General features: G+C 34.8%; 1 protein-coding gene across 1 annotated transcript in view; it reads left to right on the top strand.

The window, feature by feature from the left end:
* LOC136833926 (endoplasmic reticulum transmembrane helix translocase) overlaps positions 1-25,620 on the top strand; it is a 250,579-nt gene that overhangs the window by 185,265 nt on the left and 39,694 nt on the right. Inside the window, exons 15-18 of the mRNA XM_067096210.1 lie at positions 2,148-2,240; positions 12,953-13,084; positions 13,667-13,856; positions 16,412-16,605. Coding sequence (XP_066952311.1) covers positions 2,148-2,240; positions 12,953-13,084; positions 13,667-13,856; positions 16,412-16,605 — 609 coding nt within the window. The remainder of the gene's footprint in view (positions 1-2,147; positions 2,241-12,952; positions 13,085-13,666; positions 13,857-16,411; positions 16,606-25,620) is intronic.

The following is a 25,620-nucleotide window of genomic DNA, read 5'->3' as shown; positions in this document are numbered from 1 at the left end:
ATTATACTTAGCTTCAGCATTGACCCACCTCCACCATGACAGCTCATTGGTACGTTTGGAACATGTAGCTCTTATCATAAAATTTTTATCAAAACGTGATTTATATACATTCATGGAGCTATAAATGTTGTTTAATATCAAATTCATGCTACTTCGGGAATTATCCCCGATGGGGAATTATCACCAAAGGGGAATTTATAAGTGATACATGGATCTGTACTGCTGGGTCTGGACCCCTCGACACAATTACCTTCCAACAACTCCGGTCGACGGTGTACCCACTGAGCCATCAAGAGAGGCATAAGTTAATGCCGAATCTGCTGTACTTGTTTATCCGTCAAGAGCAGGGAAATTATACTTAGCTTTGGCATTAACCCACCTCCACCATGACAGCTCATTGATACATTTGGAACACGCAGCTCTTAATATGAAATTTTGATCACACTGTGATTTATATACATTCCTGAAGCTACAAATGATGTTTAATATCAAATTCACGCTACTTGCGAATATCCCTGGTGGAGAATTATCCCTTCGCTGATAATTCCCCATCAGGGGATATTCCCAAGTGAATTGATATTAAACGACATTTGAATTGAATATATATATATATATATTATATATATATATATATAATATATATTATATATATATATATATATATATATATATATATATATATATATATATATATATATATATATATATATATATATATATATATACACATATATACATATACATATATATATATATATATTTATATATTATATATATATATATATATATATATATATATATATATATATATATATATATATATATTATATATATATATATATATAGTATATATATATATATATATATATATATATATATATATATATATATATATATATATATATATATATATATATATATATATTGTGTGTGAAGAAAAAGACCCATAAAACACAATTTGAACGTTGCAACCACATATTTCGAGCACTTCCTTTTGTGCCCCTGTTCACTGGTAAAATATGGACAGATGAAATGTTACAAAAGTATATATATGAAGCCTATGTAGGTGTGGCATTAAGTCTCCTATGGTATGCAGGTGACTGTTCCCCAAGAAGGACGGAAAATAAACAATTTCCCATTGGTTTTTGGCCTCATTAACTCCCAAAAACCACTGGGGAATTGTTTATTTTCCCTCCTTCTTGGGAAACAGTCACCTGCATACCATCGGAGACTTAATGCCACACCTACATATGCTTTGCATATATACCCATGTAACATTTCATCTGTCCATATTTTACCAGTGAACAGGGGCACACAAGGAAGTGCTCGAAATATATGGTTGCAACGTTCATATTGGTTTTATGGGCCTTTTTATCTTCATATTATATTGTGGTATGGCAATAAAGACATTCATGTATATATATATATATATATATATATATATATATATATATATATATATATATATTATATATATATATATACAGTATATATATATATATATATATATATATATATATATATATTATATATATATAATATATATATATATACAGTATATATTCCGATATTCGATTCTGGCGCTTTAAATATATTCATCAGAAATTATTTATATTACGATATGTTCAGTATATAATATATAAGAAATATAAAATGGCAGGATAATCATAATTTGAAGGTTTTTATATAAAACTCAATAATAATGCAGTTTACATCGTTTTCAATGCACCCAGAGCATTAAAAGTAAGATTTTCTTATGATTTTTGATATTTTCAACGATGTTCCGGCTATATATTTTCGGGTTATATATATAAGAACGGAACCCCAGTATATAAACCGGGGACCGCCTATATATATATATATATATATATATATATATATATATAGTGCTCCAAATACAACATGCCCTTGAAGATTAAAAGTTACTGAGAATGATGATGTGTGTTGTAATTTTCAGCTGTATTCTAGATTATTGTCAGATGTATAAGATAAGAGTAAATGTGTAAGATTAGTATTTTTTGAACTCAAATTTAATTTAAAGTAGTTTTAATGAAGCTGATAATGATTTTTGATAACTATCATGTGTTGCTTGTCAGTAATAACAGATGAAGAGGATTAATAAATAATTTCTACCTTTCATTTTTCAGGCTGTTATGATTACTGGAGATAACTCTTTGACTGCTTGTCATGTAGCCAAGGAGTTGAGATTCACACAAAAAAAGGCCACGTTGATATTGCAGGTGAGGCAAGACTCATGTGATAGTGAATGAATGAAAGTGATGCTCAGAGGGCTTTTTGCTTGATGAAAATGATTCTTAATTTTATATGATGTTTTTTAATGTTATATTTGGGTATGTTAAATGGGCACTTGCTCTTACAAAGACAAACATAAATAGCCATAGTTTGTGTGATTGGCTTACAACCACATCAACATGACAGACCTTGAATGAAGTTAGGTGCCCCTATTCTTGCCCAAATACCCACTCAGCTCTTTTTCAGTGATTATTACCTATATTTTTGGCCTTTTGTGATGTACCATTCATTTATTTTCATTTAAACATTTTTTATTTTGTTTTATTTTGATGTGTTATGTTTAATGCTGTGAGTTTTAATACCTAATTTAGCACACACGTAACCCTCTGGTCTGAGGCAGGTTTTCCACTGCTGCGTTACTGTGAGTTAGTAGAACTTCAGCTTAATGGACCTAAGCTTATCAGATATGGTTTATTATTGGATATATCTGAGTGAGGAAAAATGAAAATCTTATTTCGTGCTAAAAAACGCGAGGTTCTATTATGCTGGGGCTACTGGCCTACCATTGCATATCTGCGCTTTCCCTTTCTTATGCAGTCTTTTGGCCTGTTTTGTCTCCTTCACAGAGAACCTGCACTTCATATCAAAATGTGATTTTTGTGTCTGTGCTTTAACTAGACGAGGTGATTTTTCTTGTTAAATTTTTAGAATAATGTGCTTACAGAGGCTGTTAAATTTACATTAATAAATTTTCTTTTGTTAAAAGTGAAATTCCAAGAAATTTGGTTGAATGAAAAGTAATTGCATTCATGTTTACCAAAAAATAGGTAATACTGTAAGTCTTAATCACACTTCAGAGCCAGCCATTGGAGTTAAATAATATTTCTTTAATAATTTTGCCATTAATAGTTTATCTTGCCAGTACTTACCCTGAGATTTTGATATTTGTAAAACTAATTGTAATTGCACCAAATGTTCAGGTAAGAAAGTAGTAACTATGTTGAGAATGTTTATTTCTTTTTAAATTATTGCTTAATACTTTGTTTATCTTGAGAGCATGTGTTCTGATATTCTAAGATTTTTGTCTGAAAGAAGCATAATTATGCTTATTCTCACTACATAATATGTTTTAGTGTTGACCATAGTGCCAACTGCAGAATCAGAAAATTTGATGGAAATGTTAAAAAGGGGGAAGAGTTGAATCAAGATGAGAAGACTGAAAATCAGTGTAAGCAATAAGCTTATGATGAATGAAAAGGAAGATGGGAAAGGTTCTATTAGGAAAGTGACTGTGTGGTTGGATTGTTGTAGGAAAGGCTTGGGGCTGAACTCTATACAGTACTGTGTACTGAATGTAACAGATGGTTTCACAGAGAATTAATCAGGGTTACAAAATAAACATGGAATAAGATTTTTAATACACAAAATGGTTTATAAAAGCAGATGGGAAGAGAGGGAAGCACGAAACCCAGTTGTAATAAATGGGCCACACCCACAGCTGTCAGGACTTCTGATAAGGCTTCCTTCTCCATGATGATGCCGCTTCACGTTAAAAGTATTAAGAGTATGGCATAGGCATTCTCGCATTATCTGTCTTCTTGCCTGGCAAAACTTCTTGTGGGAGTCCAGGTGATGTCCCCATCACTCATGGGAAGGGAAATTCTTGTCTCTTTGTTGCGTATACTTTTGATCTTGAGCTTTATTCCTCGGTGTCTCCTGTCTCCCTCCTTTCTCCTTTCCCATCATTGGAGTTTTCTGTCTGGAGATGCCTCTTTCTTGGTTCATATCAAGAAAAAGGTTGCTTGAGCTACATGACCAGGTCTTGGCTGTGGCTGATTTGTCAATAGAGGAGTTAAACTTGGGCTCTATGCTTGGGGTTGAATGTAACAGATGGTTTCACAAAGAATTTCTCGGGATTACAAAATAAGCACGGAGTAAGATTTTTGATGCACAAAATGGATTACAAAAGCAGATGGGAAGAGGGGAGCAGAGAACCCAGTTATAAAAAATGTACCTCACCTACAGCATTCAAGACTTTTGACAAGGCTTCCTTCTCCATGATTGTGCCACCTCACGTTAAAAGTATTGAGAGTATTATATAGGCAGTCTTGCATCCTTGGTCTTCTTGCTTGACAAAACTCTGTGGAAGTGTAGGCGATGTCCCCATCACTCATGGGAGGGAGATTCCTGTCTCTTTGTTGCTCACTCTTTTGATCTGAAGCTTTGTTGCTCTGTCCCTCCTGCCTTCCTCCTTTCTCCTTTCCCTTCATTGGAGGTCCGTTCTGTCTGCAGCTGCCTCTTTCTTGGTTCATTTCAAGAAAAAGTGTGCTTCTTGAGTTTCAATGCCATGTCTTGGCTGTAGCTGATTTTGTCAGTAGAGGAGTTAAACGTTGGCTCTATGCATGGGGTTGAACTCTATACTGTGTACTGACTGTAACAGATGGTTTCACAAAGAATTGCTCAGGATTACAAAATAAGCATGGAGTAAGGTTTTTAATTCACAAAATGGATTACAAAAGCAGATGGGAAGAGAGCCGCAGAGACCCAGTTGTAAACAAGTAAAAAGTGCACCAAAGTTTCTTTAGCACAAACAAGTTTTCTGTACAGCATGTAATCAAGGGCACCAAAAATAGATCTATCATGCAGTGGTCTCAATATAATGCTATATGAGTTGTGGCCCATGATATTTTAACCATGGCCAAGTGGTGGCCTGTCCTATATCATTGCCAGATGCATGATCATGGGTAACTTTAACCTTAAATAAAATAAAAATTACTGAGCTAGAGGGCTGCAATTTGGTATGTTTGATGATTGGAGGGTGGATGATCAGCATACCAATTTGTAGCAGGGTGGACGATCAACATACTAATTGGTAGCCATCTAGCCTCAGTAGTTTTTAAGATCTGAGGGCGGACAGAAAAAGTGCAGACGAACAGACAAAGCCATCTCAATAGTTTTTTTTTACAGAAAACTAAAAATGGACCTCGCCTACAACTGTCAAGACTTTTGACAAGGCTTCCTTCTCCAAGATGGTGCCACCTCACATTGAAAATATTAAGAGTATGATGTAGGCATTCTTGCATCCCCTGTCTTCGTACTTGACAAAACTCTGTGGAAGTGTAGGCGATGTCCCCATCACTCATGGGAGGGGAATTCCAGTCTCTTTGTCACTCACTGTTTTGATCTGAAGCTTTGTTACTCATTCTCTGCTGCCTTCCTCCTTTCCCTTCACTGGGGGTTCTTTCTGTCTGCAGATGCATCTTTCTTTGTTTCTAGTTCTCTCCTGCCTTCCTCCTTTCCCTTTACTGGGGGTTCTTTCTGTCTGCAGATGCCTCTTTCTTGGTTCATTTCAAGAAAAAGTTTGCTTCTTGAGTTCGAAGGCCAGGTCTTGGCTGTGGCTGATTTGTCAGTAGAGGAGTTAAACGTGGGCTCTTTGCTTTCCTTTTCAAATATGCTTCCAACTTTCTTGTTGCTTATGCCTATGACTTCATTGACATCTGCTATGAACCATCCATCCATGTCTTTTGTGGTCTTGACTGCTCCTATGAATGCAGCTGCCTTCAGTTACCAAACTGTCTGCAGTAACAAGACATTCCTTCTATGAAAGGTCTAGCCTACCATTCCCTACATTGGCCCCTCCAAAGAGTATCTTGAAGAACCAGCCCGGTGTCTTTCTCACCTAATCCATCAAGTAAGGTGAACACTAGACAAGCTCCCTGTAGTGTTGTTAGTTCCTTTCTTGGTTTGGGCCCTCAACATGCTCACAAACACAAGTGTCCTCAATCCTTTACTCATGGTTATGTCATTACTCTCCAGGTCATTCCATTAAACAGGGTTTACCTACATCCTTTCCTTGTAGGCAGCAATTTTCAACTAGTCTTCTGCAGATTGTATAGATACCAGTCACCCCTGTGCATGCTGTCGTCATTTTTCAAGGTCCTTTTCCACACATCACTAGCTCTTCTTGTTGCTTGCCATTGCTGGCAGAGCCAACGTCCAGCTGTATTCTCATTAGTTGTATCTTTAATGCTTCTCTTCTTGTCCTGACCAGCACCTAAAAAAATTTCACCAAATTTGGGCTGCTTTAACTGGGGTCCTTATAAAGACATCCCCACTTTTTTACACTTTGTTTAACCCTTTTGTAAATGTGGAGATGGACAAGGGTGAGATGCTCTTTAGGGAGAGTTTTGTGCTGTTGAACTGGCAGAAATGGGTTCTTGGTGGCGCAGGCCTGCTTTATACCAGGCGATTCACTTTTTGCAGAGGATACATCCAGGACTTGTCGAAGCTTTTCCTTGAGCACTAAGTAATGTGAACCCGCTGCCTGTAAAGCACTACCTAGATAACCACCTGTTAAATTTTTTGTGGTAAGCACCAAGACAATTTGAAAATTAAATCTTTTGAGAAAAAAAACACTGGAACTTGCACTAACAACCACCAAAAAGCATTGTTCTCAGAAAAATAACGGTGTAATTGGTTTAGAATTAGCACTTGTAACCACAAGGATGGCAATCTTGAATACAGATCCTGGCAGTGGTTAACTGCTGCCAATGAAGGTGTAGAAATCACACCTTTTATCTTGTAAGGTGATAAAGGAATATGAAAGGTATTAAAAGAATAAATAAATAAAAGATAGAAATTCTATTTGCCTTCAAGTTATACTTCTTGTTCCTCATCTCTACTTTTCTTCTTACCTGGCCACCCTTCAACAAATCCAGCCTCTGCAGTGTCCTGCTCTTGGCCCATCTGGACTTTGTACACACTCTTGTTCCTGGTACTCCTTGGATCTCAAAGAGAGCAGGATTTGATTCACTCAAGGATAGTGTTTTACTTTCTGCAGACTTGAGTAAGGAAGCTGCAGAGAATTTGTTTGTACTTCCATGACAACACATCTTTTATACTGTGACTTTTTTTTTTTTTTAGTTCGGAACAATCCTCTTGATCACAAAATGATTCCTCGGTTGCTGCTCTTTTGGATGACAGTGTGAGGTTTGAAGGCTTTGGAATATCCCTTGGTTAAGTTTATGGACTGTACTGTAGTATGTCCTCGGTTTACTTCCGAGACCGTTCCTACATCCATGACGTAACCCGATTTTGTCCATTAGTCGGAACTTAAGCATAAATAATGAAGTGAATTAGTAGAAATAAAGAAAATAGAAAAGAAAACAATTCTTCAGCACATACATAAAGTAAAAGGGTAAATATCCTTACATTTACTCCTGTGATAAATTACAGCACTGTACCGTACAGTAAATAAAAAGAAACAATTCCTGACCTTTACTCCTGTGGTTGGCTTGCATACTGGGCATTGCAAAGGAGAGAGAGAGAATTGAGGTGTATACATCGAAGTCTAAGCACAAAAGGATATGTATAGTGAGAGAGAGAGAGAGAGAGAACTGATGCATTTACATCAAAGTCTAAGCACAGTGTAAAATGGATTCTGTAAGTGAAATACAGACAGTCCCTGGTTATTGTTGGGCTCGGTTGTCGGTGATCCGGTTTTTCGGGGCTTGTTTAGCAACGAAAATCGGTGGTTTTCATGGCTGATATGCTCTGATTTCTGCTTATCGGTGCAAATAATCACATATTGGCGCTGATAATTGAAAATTGGTGATTTTCAGCACGTATTGGCATCGACAAGTGCCAAAATTCGCTGAAAAGGCCCCAAAAATCACCGATTTTCAGTTATCAGCAATTTTTGCTTATCGTCACGCTGTTTACATCAAAGTCTCAGCACAGAAATTAGCTGGGGACAAGACTTGACAGGCACGTTTAAACTGTAGCTGCAGAGGAGAGTAAGAATGTTGATTTTGTGCTGCCTGTGTATGAAATTTGGATTTTAAATATTTTTGTGGTGATTAGAGATGAAACATCTACATCGATAAAATATTCTCTTGTGTACTGTTATACAGTAATATGTTTGATAATCATTGTCAACTAAACTTGTAATGAAGTACAGTATACTATATACTGTACTTAATATAGCAACACGTACCGACGCATGCACGCTCTTACTCAATCTGTAGTGAACTTCCTGGGTTTGTTTAATTTCGGATTTTTATACTTATGGTACAGTAATTGATATTTCATTAGAGGATATGTACAGTACAGTACTGGTATTATGAGAGAGAGAGAGAGAGAGAGAGAGAGAGAGAGAGAGAGAGTGTTAGTTTCTGTGGCCAGAGAACTTGCTACTGGTGGTTTTGTGTTGCCTACGTATGAAATTCAGATTTTAAATAATTTTACGATGATTAGGGTGGTATAATATTATAGTCAACCCTCGTTAAGATGGACTAATAGGGGGGCCAGAGTGTCTGTTTGAATTAAAGCTCATGGTAAAAGATCAAAAATGAAGAATAAAACATGATAAAAATGATAGAATTCAACTGCATATGTAGATGCCTAGGCCAAGACATAAACAGATAATTGTTAAGTTAAAATGAAGTGGAGTCTCGAAAATGAAGAGTACGATTTTTTTCCTGTTTTCATGTTTTTTATTTTAGTTATTTATTCATTATAGTTCATTATTATCTATATTAATAAACTATTAAATAAATGTGAGATGATTAAGATCATCAGTAATAAAATAGTGGGACAATTAACCCTTAAACGCCTGTTGGACGTAGCAAACGTCGACTAAAATTGTCTGTTGAATGCCGAGTGGACGTAGCAAACGTCGACTACAAAAAATTTCAACCTTCAGTCAACTTTGACTCGACCGAAATGGTCGAAAAACGCAATTGTAAGCTAAAACTCGTACATTCTAGTAATATTCAATCATGTACCTTCATTTTGCAACAAATTGGAAGTCTCTAGCACAATATTTCGATTTATGGTGAATTTTGAAAAAAACTTTTTCTTACGCCCCTTGTAAACTCGGCCGAAAATTTCAGAAATTCTTTCGTCATTTTGTCGTAATTTTTGCACTGTTCTATATTAGCCGTTACATAAAGTTTTATATATGAAAATGTGCGCAATTTCATGTACAATACAACAGAAAATAACTCATGGTTGTAGCTTTTATCAGTTTTGAAATATTTTCATATAAATCACGATAACTGCCAAAATTTCAACCTTCAGTCAACTTTGACTCGACCGAAATGGTAAAAAAACGCAATTGTAAGCCAAAACTCTTACGATCTAGTAATATTCAATCATTTACCTTTATTTTGCAACCAATTGGAAGTCTCTAGCACAATATTTCGATTTATGGTGAATTTTGAAAAAACTTTTTCCTTACGTCCGCGCCAGAAATTCTTTAAATCACGTTGTCGTAATGTTTGCACTGTTTTATATTAGTTGTTACATAAAGTTTTATATATGGAAATGTGCGCAATTTCATGTAGAATACAACAGAAAATAACTCATGGTTGTAGCTTTTATCAGTTTTGAAATATTTTCATATAAATCACGATAACTGCCAAAATTTCAAGCTTCGGTCAACTTTAACTCGACCGAAATAGTAAAAAAACGCAGTTATAAGCTAAAACTCTTACATTCTAGTAATATTCAATCATGTACCTTCATTTTGCAACAAACTGGAAGTCTCTAGCACAATATTTCGATTTATGGTGAATTTCTGAAAAAAAAATTTTTTTTTTCTTACGTCTGCGCGCGGTAACTCGGCCGAACATCTCAGAAATTCTTTCATCATGTTGTCGTAATGTTTGCATCGTTTTACATTAGTCATTACATAAACTTTTATATATGAAAATGTGTGCAATTTCATGTAGAATACAACAGAAATTAGCTCATGGTTGTAGCTTTTATCAGTTTTGAAATATTTTCACATAAATCACGATAACTGCCAAACTTTCAACCTTCAGTCAACTTTAACTCGACCGAAATGGTAAAAAAACGCAATTGTAAGCTAAAACTCTTACATTCTAGTAATATTCAATCGTTTACCTTCATTTTGCAATAAATTGGAAGTCTCTAGCACAATATTTCGATTTATGGTGAATTTTTAAAAAACATTTTCCTTACGCGTCTGCGCTGATAACTCGGCGAACATCTCAGAAATTCTTTCGTCTCGTTGTCGTAATATTTGCACCGTTTTATATTAGTTGTTACATAAAGTTTTATATATGAAAATATGTGCAATGTCATGTAGAATACAACAAAAAATAACCCATGGTTGTAGCTTTTATCAGTTTTGAAATATTTTCATATAAATCACGATAAATAGAAAAAATTCTACTTTTCGGTCAACTTTAACTCGACGAAATGGTCGAAAAACTGCAATTGTAAGCTAAAACACTTACAGTCTAGTAATATTCAATCAATTAGCTTCATTTTTCAACAAACGGAAGTCTCTAGCACAATATTTCGATTTATGGTGAATTTAAAAAAAAAATTTTTTTTTCCGCGTTATGAATTCATGCATCATTTTGTGAAAATATTTTCTCTGTGTTGCTTTGATCGTTTTAAAATTTGTTATATACCAAAATCATCGCAATTTAGTGTACAATACAACTAAAAAAAATTAAGTCATTAGCTTTAACCGTTTTGCTTACAGCGCGATTTGTATACAATTATATGTTTTTTTTTTGCTGTCATATATTCCAATATTTATATATGATAATGATATTTTTTTTCATTTCTGATGGTTGCATACTAAACTTCAGGCAATGACAAAAAAATGAGCCAAAAATGAACTCTTAATCTTAAAAACTAAGCGTGCTGTGATTTTTTGAAAAAAATTTTTTCCGCTTCGGCGCTAACTCACCGAACGCTGCCGGCATACGGGAGACGTTTTTGTAAATAGGGCTTTGGCGTTAAAGGGTTAAGACCATAAGTTCACTAACACATTTTGTTTTCTGCAAAAACATTCCAAAAAATGTAAAAATAAACATGATCAAATTGACTGTAATTCAGCTTGTGAATTTTAACAATAAGTAAGACTATAAAATACATTTCATCGTATCGATCTTGGAGAGGGTTGTTTTTTATTGTTACCAATGTCGTCATCAATTTGCAGTCATAAATCTGAGGACAGTCCAGGAATTGGATTCGCAAGTGATGACGCATCACCACAACAGACTGTTGTGGGATTTTTCATACCACTATATTAAAGTTAAAATTATTGTTGAATTCATGTTTTCATTAAGAAATAATTATATAAAGCAAATTATTGAGTAATTTTTGCCATCAACAGTCAAATAATCACGATCATGGCAACGTTCAAACTTAGTGCCATCACGACGTATGTCTATAAATTGAACAGAAGTAGAGGGCTGTCATTGGCCAGCAGATCTCTGTGGCAACCAGTCAGCCAATCCACTTTTAGCTGTATTCTGTCTGAGAAAGAACTTTTGCTCAGAGAAGCTGACGATGACATGAATGCGTGTGTTTTGAATCCAAAACATAGTTTTTAATAGTGTATGTATTTTACTGGTTACATGAAGAATAGAATTTTATGGGAGATGGTGAGGACGTAACCATGAAATGACATAGGTTGAGTACAACATAACCCAAGAACTTTCTGTATTCATAGATATATATTGTTATTTATGAAGGGTTATGGTAGCAGCAAGGATTTTCATAAGATATATTGCCACATATGAACGGTATTGAGTCCAGTACGGTTATTCACAAGTATAAATTGCAGAGTATAAAGGGTCACATTTCCAGCAGTAGTGTTTATGAGCACATATTACTTCATGTGAGGGGTTGCAGTTCTGGCAGAGGTTATGACCAGCACCTTAAAAAACTTCACCAAATTTGGGGCTGCCTTATCTGGAGATCCTTATAAAGACATCCTCACCTTTTTACACTTCCTTCAACCCTTTTATAAATGTGGAGATGGACAAGTGTAAGATAATGTAAAGGGATAGTTTGGTGTTGTTGAAACTGGCAGAAGTGGGTTCTTGGATCTTTTCCCAGAGTACTAAATATTGTGAACCCAAACTGACTGTAAAGCACTAACTAGATAACCACTTATTAGCATGTTTGCAGTAAGCACCAGAACAATACAAAAAATAACGCTTTTGAAAAAAACATTGGAACTCACACCAAGAAGCATTGTTCTCAGAAAAATAAAGGTGTAATTGCTTTGAATTAGCACTTGTAACCACAAGAGCAGTAATCTTGAATACAGAGCCCAACAATGATTAACTGCAACCAGTTAATGTGTAGAAATCACACCTGTATCTTTTAAGATCATGAAGGAATAGAAAAGGTGGTAAAAGAGTAAATCAGGTGAGGAATAAATGGATTAATGAGTTAGGAATATTGGCAGATGATGATGAGCATACAGTGGAAGAAAGTCTGGGAAATTCTGCCTGCTTTTGACAATACTGCAGACATAGAACAGTAAGACAAGTGATTAATGGGTACCCGAGGCTCCAGGAGGTGCATGCATCATTTCACTACTGACTTTATCTGTGTCAAAAGAATGCAGTGCCTGACTCATTCAAAGCCCCTGAATGTAGTTATGTGTGAGTGACATGGTTGTGATGAAACAGTCTTGTTGAAAAGCAAACTTCATAGTTTACAGAAAATTTGAACTTTCCAAATTTCCCAAAATTGTTTGGTTATATAAGAATATCTTAAATTTGAACTTTCCAAAATTGTTTGGTTATATAAGAATATCATAAATTTTCTCATGCTGCCCCACACTCCAGAATTTTGTAGAACTGCATGGTTGAAGGAGTGTTTCAATTTTGTTCATAAATCTGAATTATTTTAAATTTTACAGGACTATGGTAAAGGCAGTTGGGGATGGAAAAGTATAGATGAGACAATCAACATGGATCTGATTCCCTATGAGAATCATAAGGAGTTAACAACCAGTTTCTTCAGGATTTATGATTTTTGTATCACTGGTGAGGTCAGTATGGTTTTTCAAACCTTCTTCATGTGCCAAATTGGACTTCTAGTTGTAATGCTTCAATAATAAATGTTTGTTGTTTATAAAAGATAATATTGATAGAATATTATTATTATTATTATTATTATTATTATTTTTATTTATTATTGTTATTATTATTTTTATTATTGTTAAATTTAACTGTCAAACAGTTGTCAAACAAAAATCTTGCTTTGGTATTGTGGCAAAAAAAATTTTAAAGTGACCTTGTTTTTAAATGTCCATTACTTCATTTACTTGGTATGGAACCTCTATGTATGGTGAATTGTAAAAAGTAAACAGTAGTGCTTTCCACTAGTTTAATATCTGATGGAATGTGCTTCTTCTCATAGAATTTTTTGTATTTTGTTTTTCCACATTCTTGTTTTTAGGTAATTTTTTTATGTATATGTTGAAATAATATGAAGACAGCTACATATTGTATGAATTCTGCCACTTTGCAAGAATTTTTTGAAATATGAATTTTTAAGATTTTTGGTCATTTTCTTAATTCAATTACCATTTTCAAATCACACCTTTAGAATTTAATCTTGTTTCCCACAGGGATTATCTTGGTTAAAAAGTAACCATGCAAAATTTTTCAAAGCCATCCTTCCATACGTCCGAGTGTTTGCACGTGTAGCTCCAAAGCAAAAAGAATTTGTGATAACGGCTTACAAGAGTTTAGGTCTTACAACTTTGATGTGTGGCGATGGTACCAATGATGTGGGTGCATTAAAACATGCTCATTGTGGTAAGTTTATTACTTTATTATAGTCATTGCAGTCAAGTTGTTGCAAAATTTAAATTTTATAGTATGTTAAAGGCTGGATATTGAACTTTGAATGAGAGATGGACTAAGGTTAGGTTTGTTCAGTTAAGTTTAGAACAGAAACGTAATGTACTACTGTTATTTGTGACCTTTTTTGGGGGATATATAAAGGATATCATTAGTCCTTGAGCTAGACTAACTAACTATGCATTTTAGAGATGTACCAATCTAGTTGTAACAAAAATGCTTAGTGGACTAGGAGACATTTTACTCCTAGAGTTGCCCATCTTACCTGTTGGCTTCATTGTAAACACCATTTCCAAGCTAACATAAAGATTTAATCTACTGTCTGGATGATAGTGACCACATGGCATACTTGGGCCATATAGTCTCAGCTAGGAACTTACAACATATCATGCATGTATAGTCTGGATTGTGGCCGTGAGCTCAGTGGTGTTAGGAAGAAGGGACTTACTGCGTAGTGATGCGTTTCTTTAAAAAAAACTACTTTTGTGTTACAAAAGCTCCGTTTGCTTCTTCACAAACCCATCACTCATGTAATTGCCCAAATCCCATTTTATTAGAAAGGCATGAATTGCTGAAGAAAAAATGTCCAATTGCTGTAACTGATTAGAATGAAAGGCCTTTAGAGGTCCTGGGCTTGAGGCTAGCAGTGAACCCAATGTTTTGAAGGATGGGTTGAAGTTTTACAGGTCAAAATAAAGTGTAAACTGTAAAGTAAGAGGTCTTCAGTTGTAGTTAGTGGAGTTACAGTATTCAGGAACATCAGATGACTATACAGTATTTAGTGCAGCAGATGTTTATCATGACAGTTTCCAGCTCAAAGAATAACATGTTGGTATACCATTAAAAAAAAATAAGATGTTCTAGCTCCTTCCCTGGGTAACAACCACTTGGTCTCTCAGGCCAGTACTCATTGTGGATAATTGCTAAAGTAAGTAACAAGTATTCATTAGTCCCCACTGGTTGGACTAGAATTTCCCATGTAAGGGTTGCTATCCATTGAAGGAATGGGCATCAGAGAGGAAACTCCCACCGTTGGCTGTTGCACTAAAACAACTGTTGAATTGTCTAAAAGGCCTTAGTCAATAAACATGAAGGAGGATGTCTTGTTCTGCTGGTCAAGAATGTGTGTAAATCTGTTTGCTGGAGGGCCTGTATCTCATCTGCGTTCACTGAAGTTCTTCGAGTTTGATTTTTTCAGCTCAGGATGAAGCGATCCAATGGTTGACTTCACAATGGGTTGATGTTCTTCTAGTCTATTGAGACAGAAGGTAGAGGGTGCCATCTTGTGTCAGCATTGATTGACCACCCCTGGAAGAGCTTGATATTTTTCTGTCCAAGATCTTTCACCATCCTGTTTCATCCCTGCAATTGGGTCATTTAACTTTTGGAGGTAGTGTGTAAAGCTTCTCTTTATACTAATACATATTTCAGACCTCCATACAGTGTTGCTAATCTCTTGGAGAAGATGGACACCTGAAAGTAGGAAGCAGGGAAGGTCTGAGTAGTCTTCTGCAGTATGAGGACTGGCAACATTAAGAAATGAAGCCTTTATATTTGACCTCAAGTGAGTTCTGATTTCAAGAATGCAATGAACTTTTGGTGGAACTTGAAATAAAGAATGTCAAGCAGCTTCTGAGGTGGTCAGTAGCTCAAAGCTTGAGATGAAAACTACTTTCTTGCTCAACTGACTAGATAATGCTGTAACCTGGTAGCAGGTTATTGTCTTCATGTTACAGTCCTACAAAGATACTTAGAGGGCAGTTTCTAAAAAACCTTAGGGAAAACAGCTGAAAACCCTTATTGACACTTCAACAGACCATAAACTAAAGGGAAAGGTGATGAATGATTAAATATGAGGAATAGAAAATAAAATTGATACATCTGAATTAAGGAGACATCAGCAGTAAGGAACTTGGTCCCCTCTCAAACTTTTGGAGATCAGAAGACTACAACTGCACTAGGCACATATTCCACATTTTACTTGTAGCCAAAATAAAATGCCTAGAAACTGATTAGTATTAAACCTGATACTATAAAATGACAAACTGTTTGCAGAAGCAGCCTGACTAGTGTTCTAAATAAGAGTACAAAGGATGTTTGTCATTTTAGTAACTTTTATGTAACAAACATAATTGACTCACTGTGTCTGTGTTAGAATACCTGTAATTGTACTTTAAAATTAAAAAAGAACACTGAGAAAAAATGGTAAGTTTAAGGAAAAACATAAATGAACAGCTTATTTTTGTAGCAACATTAGATGATGTACAGTAATTGGTTTCATGTATTATTTGATTTTAGCTGCTGTTAGCACAGTATTTATAGTACAAAAAAAATATTGAGAATTTGCTGTATATTAATTGTCATTTAGTGGTGATGTAAACGTGAGATCTTTTTACAAAAAGAAGATATGTAGACAGAGTGTAGTTATAAATTCAGAAATCATTAAAGCTTGTGAGTACCATGATTTTACAAAGGGTTAAAGGCCCATCTTGTAATTTATATTTTTTCAGGTGTGGCAATTCTTTCAAATGCCCCAGATAGACCACCACAAAAGAAGAAACGTAATGATGAGCCGAATAATGGTTTAACACCAGCAATGTCAGAAAAATTAGAAAATGCCAAGAAACTTGCAAGAAAAGTTGAGAAGCAGAAAGCCCAAACTCCACCTGCAGCTCCTAACCAGCCCAGACTAACTCCTCAGCAAGTAAGTGATGAAAATCATGATCTGATCCATAGAAGCTAGCAGAATAACCATAAAGTTTTTACAAAACTTTCCCCACTAACTGTGTACCATAACAGAATGGCCCAAGGAAAACAAAACAATGCACTTACAGTCACTGTTTGGATAGCAAATACAATTTGCTTTGTATCTTGCATTGTTGGGAGTACTTCAAGAATCATTTTATTCTAGCAAATTTAATTTGCTTTGTATCTTGCATTGTTGGGAGTACTTCAAGAATCAATTTATCCTAAGCTAGAGTTCGTCCTGCCATTTACCTTTTGTCCGTTCACATTATTCTCCTTCCATCAAACAATCCAACCTTAAATGAATTTTGATTGTGTTGAGATAGAATTACTGTAAGCTTCAGTCATACTGAGTTAAAATACTGGACTTTCTAGGTGAAACTTGCTGAAGTGGCATCTACCTTCAATATATTTTCTGACTAGTCCCTTATCCTGTTACCTACATGTCTTATGTCCAGCTCTGTGCTTGCCAATTCATTTGATAGTATGGTGTAAAATTGAACCATAAAAAATACTTCATAATATGAAGATATTGTGTAGTGTATTCTGTTATATTTATGAAATGTGATTTATCTTGTAGATTTAGATAATTTTTTAACACCAGCTCAGATAATTTTTTAACACCAGCTCAGTGGAATGAATGTTAATTAGCAAAATATTGTTAGGTTGATGATGTGGAAAACTACTTTCCATTGTTAAGAAGCCAAGGGCATTTTTGTCAGATATTTATTTGTGTCAGAGGGATTTCAGGCAACAAGCCTAAAGGGGCATGTAGAGAATGTGAGAGACCCTTTCTCTTTTACCTTAATGCAGGCTCATTAGCAAACACCATAAAATTCCTCATTGAAATGATACTGAAATTTCCTCAGAATATCAAAATGTTTTTTAATGGCAGATCATTTTAAGCTAGTTCCAGAATCTTTCATTTTCTTTCTATCCAGTGGGCTTTGACATTTTTAAGTCATTCTAAACTTATCAACCTTACTATAGATTTGAGCACAAATAAGCATATCCAAGTCTTTAAACCAACCCTGTTTTTTTATTTACCTCTTGAAAGGCAAGATAATCCAAATACATATAGTTACTTTCTACTATTTAAAACAATAATTTATGATCAGTGTGAGAATTATGTAAAGGTTATCTTCATAATTACAGTTATTAGATCATTGTATGTTGCTCACAGAAATCCGTTAATCATATGTTGCCTTAATACTATGGGCATGAAGTTTCAGTCACAAGAAAAGCAGTTTTCCAGAAAAAAGGTCCCAGCATGCATGCCTTACTTTGAAATAGATGCCCATTTCATCCTTTTTTATTCCAAATTGCCAACAGTGACATGCTGAAGTTCCTGGCTGATTTTTAGAGTGCCCTTTTAATTTTAATTAATTTCTTTGTTGATTTTTAGAGTGCCCTTTTCATTTTAATTAATTTCTTTGTTTATTATCTTCATTTTTATCATGAGTCACTTTGTTGTGGAGTTTTTCATATTTATATACAGTTGTCTCCTGGTATTCACGGGGGCTGCCTACCACACCCTCCCACGAATACTGAAACCCCCTGTAAAAATGCTTATAACTGCCTATATTAATTGTTCAAATGCCAAAGAGCCCCCTCTAAAATGCTTATAACTGCCTATTTTAATAGTTTAAACACCAAATATACCTTTAGCTATCAACCTAAAACATTTACATTTAGTCATGAAAATATGAAAATACAGTAATTGCTCTATGAAAAAATCTGCAAATAGGTAAATTTTCCACGAATAATGTGGATATATGTTCCATAGAAAAATTTGCGAATAACTGAAGCTGCGAATGCTGAACTGCGAATAAGCGGGGGTCGACTGTAGTGACAATCTGAATTTGATGTAGTATTTTGATGATTATTGACAATATTACAGATAGCCATCAACTTACAATAGGTGCAACTTGCGACAGTCTGCGCATATGACAGCAATTGACGGGTATTGTTCTCAAGACTGTCATAGCAAAAACATTTTACAAAAATAATAGAAATATAGAAAAAAATTACGAAACATCATGCAGCAGACAGCACTCATAAGCAGTAGTCCTAGCGATGTGTACAAACCAGGCCACACACTATCAAGTATGTATATCCAGCTTGGCATATGGTCATACAATTAAACAGTTTAAGAACATATGGCTAGGTTGGACGGATTTACTAAGTTTGACGTTCACCCATTTAGAATGTTGTGCACCAGCTACAGTCTGTACAAGTGTATGATCAAACATGTTTGATAGTTTGTGGCCCCTGTAACATGCATATCCATGCACACATTTGCTTTCATTTCTCCCTCTCAACACTGTCTCGAGAACAGTAGGTGTTAATTGCGCTTCATTTACTGTTTAAAAAGTGTTTATTAAGCCACAGTATATTGATAGAAGGAGCACTTTCGTCATCAACAATTTGACCTGCCAAAAAGGCAAGAAAGAATATCAACTTGGAAGTAAAACTGAATGTGATTAATCAGTATGAAGGGGGAACAAGAATAAGTACAATAGCCACATGACCTATAACTCCCAAGTTCAACAGTCGACAAATCATAAGAGGATCAAGAACACATACATGAAGCTATGAAAAGGTTTTGCCTCAGTGAACTCAATTGTAATTATAAAGCAAGGGCAACGGCCAATCCATGAAACGGAAGGTTATTAATGATGTGGACAGAAGACCAGATTAAAAAACGAACACCGTTAAGCCTTATTACCATTCAGGCAAAGGCTAGAAATCTGTTTCAAACCCTTCAGGAACGTGCAGATGATGACTGTCAACAAGAATTTATCCCAGGTACTGGATGGTTCAATAGGTTCAAAAGATGATTTAGTTTGCATAATGTTCGGGTAACAGGAGAGGCAGCGAGAAAGTATGTCAATAGGTTTGGTGAATTCATAAAAGAAAAAGATAAAATATTATAACATTTCCCATGCAAAAGCTGCAAGTTAATGACCATTCTAAAAATAAACTTAAAAAAAAAACTCCAGAGTAAATGCGAAAATGTGAACATTATCAAATGCACGTGATGCACAAACATCGTAAAAACGTTTTGTAACATCATGGCGAAATGGATATTGGTTGAGATCAAACTAGAGATCAGTAATGGTAAAATACTTTCCAGTCCAGTACTGTAAAGAATTACTGTGGTGTGACATTCTTCTGAGGCAGTTTAAATAAGGTTAAACTTAATATATATTGGGCACAGTTACCACTGGCTTACCATCAAACCATATGAAATGTAGATGTAAACATGGGGTAAGTTACAAAACATTGAGATGAATTGGAAGACTAAGTGAAATTAAATATAATATTCACAGTGATAAAATATTCTACTGTGTACTGCCAGCATATAAATATGATACCCACTTAACCCTTAAACGCCGAGCCTCTATTTACAAAAACGTCTCCCGTATGCCGGCGGCGTTCGGTGAGTTAGCGCTGAAGAGGAAAAAGTTTTTTCAAAAATCACAGCACGCTTAGTTTTTAAGATTAAGAGTTCATTTTGGCTCCTTTTTTGTCATTGCCTGAAGTTTAGTATGCAACCATCAGAAATGAAAAAATATCATTATCATATATAAATATTGGAATATATGACAGCAAAAAAAAAAAACATATAATTGTATACAAATCGCTGTAAGCACAACGGTTAAAGCTAATTAGTTAATTTTTTTAGTTGTATTGTACACTAAATTGCGATGATTTTGGTATACAACAAATTGTAAAACGATCAAAGCAACACAGAAAAATATTATTACAAAATGATGCATGAATTAAGTAACAATGGACGTAAAAAAATTTTTTTTTTCAAAAATTCACCATAAATCGAAATATTGTGCTAGAGGCTTCCCGTTTGTTGAAAAATGAAGCTAATTGATTGAATATTACTAGACTGTAAGTGTTTTAGCTTACAATTGCAGTTTTCGACCATTTAGTCGAGTTAAAGTTGACCGAAAGTAGAATTTTTCTATTTATCATGATTTATATGAAAATATTTCAAAACTGATAAAAGCTACAACCATGAGTTATTTTCTGTTGTATTGTACATGAAATTGCGCACATTTTCATATATAAAACTTTATGTAACGACTAATATAAAACGGTGCAAATATTACGACAACGAGGCGAAAGAATTTTGAGATGTTCGGCCGAGTTATCAGCGCCAGACGTAAGGAAAATGTTTTTTCAAAAGTTCACCATAAATCGAAATATTGTGCTAGAGACTTCCAATTTATTGCAAAATGAAGGTAAACGATTGAATATTACTAGAATGTAAGAGTTTTAGCTTACAATTGCGTTTTTACCATTTCGGTCGAAGTCAAAGTTGACCGAAGGTTGAAATTTTGGCAGTTATCGTGATTTATGTGAAAATATTTCAAAACTGATAAAAGCTACAACCATGAGCTATCTTCTGTTGTATTCTACATGAAATTGCGCACATTTTCATATATAAAAGTTTATGTAACGACTAATGTAAAACGATGCAAACATTACGACAACATGACGAAAGAATTTCTGAGATGTTAAGGCCAAGTTACAGCGGCGCAGACGTAAGGAAAAAGTTTTTTTTTTTTCAGAAATTCACCATAAATCGAAATATTGTGCTAGAGACTTCCAGTTTGTTGCAAAATGAAGGTACATGATTGAATATTACTAGAATGTAAGAGTTTTAGCTTATAATTGCGTTTTTACTATTTGGTCGAGTTAAAGTTGACCAAGCTTGAAATTTTGGCAGTTATCATGATTTATATGAAAATATTTCAAAACTGATAAAAGCTACAACCATGAGTTATTTTCTGTTGTATTCTACATGAAATTGAGCACATTTCCATATATAAAACTTTATGTAACAACTAATATAAAAGCGGTGCAAACATTACGACAACGTGATGAAAAGAATTTCTGGCGCGGGACGTAAGAAACGGTTTTTCAAAAAATTCACCATAAATCGAAATATTGTGCTAGAGACTTCCAATTGGTTGCAAAATGAAGGTAAATGATTGAATATTACTAGAATGTAAGAGTTTTAGCTTACAATTGCGTTTTTTTACCATTTCGGTCGAGTCAAAGTTGACCGAAGGTTGAAATTTTGGCAGTTATCGTGATTTATATGAAAATATTTCAAAACTGATAAAAGCTACAACCATGAGTTATTTTCTGTTGTATTGGACATGAAATTGCATACATTTTCATACATAAAACCTTATGTAACGGCTAATATAGAACAGTGCAAAAATTACCACAAAATGACGTAAAGAATTTCTGAAATTTTCGGCCGAGTTACCGCGCGGGCGTAAGAAAAAAGTTTTTTTTTCAAAAATTCACCATAAATGGAAATATTGTGCTAGAGACTTCCAATTTGTTGCAAAATGAAGGTACATGATTGAATATTACTAGAATGTAGGAGTTTTAGCTTTCAATTACGTTTTTCGACCATTTCGGTCGAAGTCAAAGTTGACCGAAGGTTGAAATTTTTGTAGTCGGCGTGCTGTCGTCCACTTGGCACCCAACAGAGAATTTTAGTCGACGTATGATACGTCCAGTAGGCGTTTAAGGGTTAAGGGGGCGTGCCGATCGCCGAATTTTGAGGAGTAATCAAAATTGAGTTACTGACAGTTTTGGACTGTTTTATGTCTAAATAAACATATTCTGAAGCGTTATTGCTAAAAATTTTTTTAGATGGGTTTGTTGATAATTTTGCTCATATTTTCATGACTAATTGCATCTGTTATGATAAAACTGTTAAATTAGTTAGTTATAAATGTTTTTAGCATTTTTAGAGGGAGTCTTTGGTATTTGAACCATTAAAATAGGGCATTTATAAGCATTTTAAGATGGGTGTCAATTATTTGTGGATTTTAGCGATTCACAGGGGTTAGGGTTGTGGTACCTATCCCCCATGAATCCTGGGAGTCCACTGTACGTATGGCATTTTGAGTTACTGCTTTGGTTGCTTTAGTAGAATGATTATGAGTGTTGATTTTCTTAACATTCACATTTTCACTATCTTGGATTTTCGTATACACACGAGCATTGCACGTCTTATGTATCTCAGACCGCCAAAATAGTCTTGTTTTGTCGGCATTGGACATATGAAAGTCTTGTATGTAATTATCCTTGTTGATAAATTTTTCTTCTCTTTCCAATTTAGCATATTTTGTAGCCATTCTTATCGCTGAAATTGTATACTGATGACAAAAACTACCAGTGGTTTTTATTTAACTGTTAATTTAATATAATTCATTAGTTTTGTTTATCTGACGTTAAACGTATAATTCACAGAACAGACTTATTTTCCGTATTAACTGCATCAAATTAAGAAAAACAAAAGCTGCTCCACATCCAGCTTAATTTCGATGTTCTAAATGCTGAAAGGCCAAATTTTCTGAGACCAAATATTATGAGACCCAGTTTTCTTATCTTTTACTATGAAATTTCTTTAATGTATTTGCATGTTTACAATCAATAAAATATATTTAATTAATCTTAAATAAACATTTCTAGATTTCTTTTGTATTTTAAAAAAAATGTTAGAAGAATTTACATTATTGTTTATATTATTTGATAAAGCCTTGACATTATTATTCAATGCAGATTTTGATACTGAATTTTCTGATGCCTAGTTTTCTGAGACTAAGTTTTCAAGACCAGATATTCCTAGCACCACCAGAGGTACCTCATACCCCTTGTAGGAATCAGGTTTGACTCTTCAAAGACAAAGTATTATATCAGCTTTTCCCTTATGATGCCAGATATATTTTTGTAAGGTGAGTTCTCTCCACTATTCTGTCCTGTGTTCATGATGCTTGAACTCCCATCAGGTGAAAGTTTTCACCTATCCTCTATCCCCATGATCTTTTGTCTCTTCTGAAAAGTCTTAATGTATCTGCTTCCATTATCTTCTGCTTTTGTGGCCAACTGTTCTTCATCCCTCCTCATCATTTGTCCAAATTGTTTCAATTTTCTCAATACCACATCTATCAGTTACTTATCAGTAATACAAATTTGCTCACCATTCAGCTTCCTAATTAGCTTTCATGCTGGTTGGGCAGAGTAAAAGGTAAATTCCCAAGAACATATAGCTTGCCAGATTCATCACCATGGCACATTCAGGTGTCTGATGTGGGTTTAACTACACTGCAAATTAGGCTCATTAGGTCCAAGGTTTTTCATCATCTCTGGCCTTCAAGAGTAACTTGATTTTGCTGTCATTTTTTGGGAAAGACTGTCATGTTGCTCTGCTGAATTCTACTTAGGGGACAAGACTTAAAACTCAGAGACACTAGAATGTTTTCTTTGTTGGTACCAATTGTAGTGGCAGGCGTTTACAAACAACAGTGAGGGATCATTAGTTTTCACCTTCATGGTCATCTTCACGAAATTATGGCACTTGGGGGTGTGGTCATCAAGGTTATGCTCTTTGGTTGCTGGTAAATGAATGGTATTCTCTACAGATTCCACAAATGTTTAATTTAGTCTTGACATCTCATAGAGCTCTTTCCTCTGTTTAAATCATATTTTAGCCTCTGCTAACCCTGTTATTTAAGGGCTATCAAGAAAGATTGGCCTTCTTAGCCTCCTACCTGAATTTATACCTGAATTTACTTTTTGGGCAATATATAATTGATAGGCTTTGTGTGAACAGTGATCTTATAATATAACCATGTTTGTCATACAAAGTGATTACAGTAATCGTGTGGTATGATGCATTTGTCCCATCCTCACTCATTGGCTGTGGATCCTGTCACCGTAACTTGAAGGTGAAATGGGTATCTTTTGCAGTATAGAGGGAGCATTGTTCTGGAAGGAATGGAATGGATTGGAATATGAAATTTAGGCTTGAGGCCAAGAACTAGAATCCAAGGGATTATTCAGTGCTATAATGAATTTGATTTGAGATGAATAGTCATGGCAATGAATTTATGAATTAGATAAAATAAAAAAAAATGATTTTAAAACAATGGTAAAAATTAACATTTGGCAAAAACTGATATTCCCCATAAAAGACAATGATAACTTTGCATTTAGAATATGCATATAACCTTTACAGCGTAAAAAAGTAAAAAAAATTAAAAAATATCCTTAAACATGCCTATATAGACAACTGCAAAAGTGTATATGCTGCACTTGGCAACGTACCAAGAGGTCAATATTAAATTTTGTTACAGAGGTTGATGTCTGTAAGGAATGCAATTATGTTATTAACAACTATGTCAGGACCAATTAGTTCTGCTATATCCCTGCCCACTAGCCCATGTCTTTGCCATGCTGCAGAGTACCTACGGCAATGTAATAACATGTGTTTCACAGTAAGAGGAGAGTCGCATTGTATACAGGCTAGTGCAGTTCCCCCCTCTAAAGGGAATCTGTGGGTCAGTCAAGTATGGCCAATTCTCAGATGACATAATACAATTTCTACCGTACGATTATGTTGGAATCCAGATGGCTAATGTTCAATACTTTGTCTGATCTTCCTGTACTTTTTATTGTTGGCCAGAAGGGGAGAAGACCAACGTGCTTGCCATTTATTTTTGATATATGATCAAATAGTCCATTTCATATTGGTAGCAGGAATATGGTGGAATAGAATGTCATCTTTAGTGATGACATCTCTTGCTACTTGGTCAGATGGTTCTTTACCTAAAATGCCTACATGGGCAGGGACCCAGCAAAAATGGATTAATTTGAATTTGGAAGCAAGCCTATACAACCATTCTTGAATATATTGAATAATTGGATGTTTAGGGACATATTGCTTCATGGCCATGAATGCACTATAGGAATCTGAGTATATGGTGAAAGTATTACCCTGTAGAGTAGAAACAGTCTCAAGAGGTTTGGCTAATGCAGTTAATTCAGCTGTAAAAATAGAGGCCTGCATATGAGCTATTACCGTGAACGACTGCACAGCCAATGCCTCTTGATATCTTTGATCCATTAGTGAATAGTTTAACAGAACCCG

Source organism: Macrobrachium rosenbergii, chromosome 4 (assembly GCF_040412425.1).
Source record: "Macrobrachium rosenbergii isolate ZJJX-2024 chromosome 4, ASM4041242v1, whole genome shotgun sequence".
Lineage (NCBI taxonomy): Eukaryota > Metazoa > Arthropoda > Malacostraca > Decapoda > Palaemonidae > Macrobrachium > Macrobrachium rosenbergii.
The sequence above is the reverse complement of the archived record's forward strand: the minus strand, read 5'-3'. Positions and strand labels throughout refer to the sequence as shown.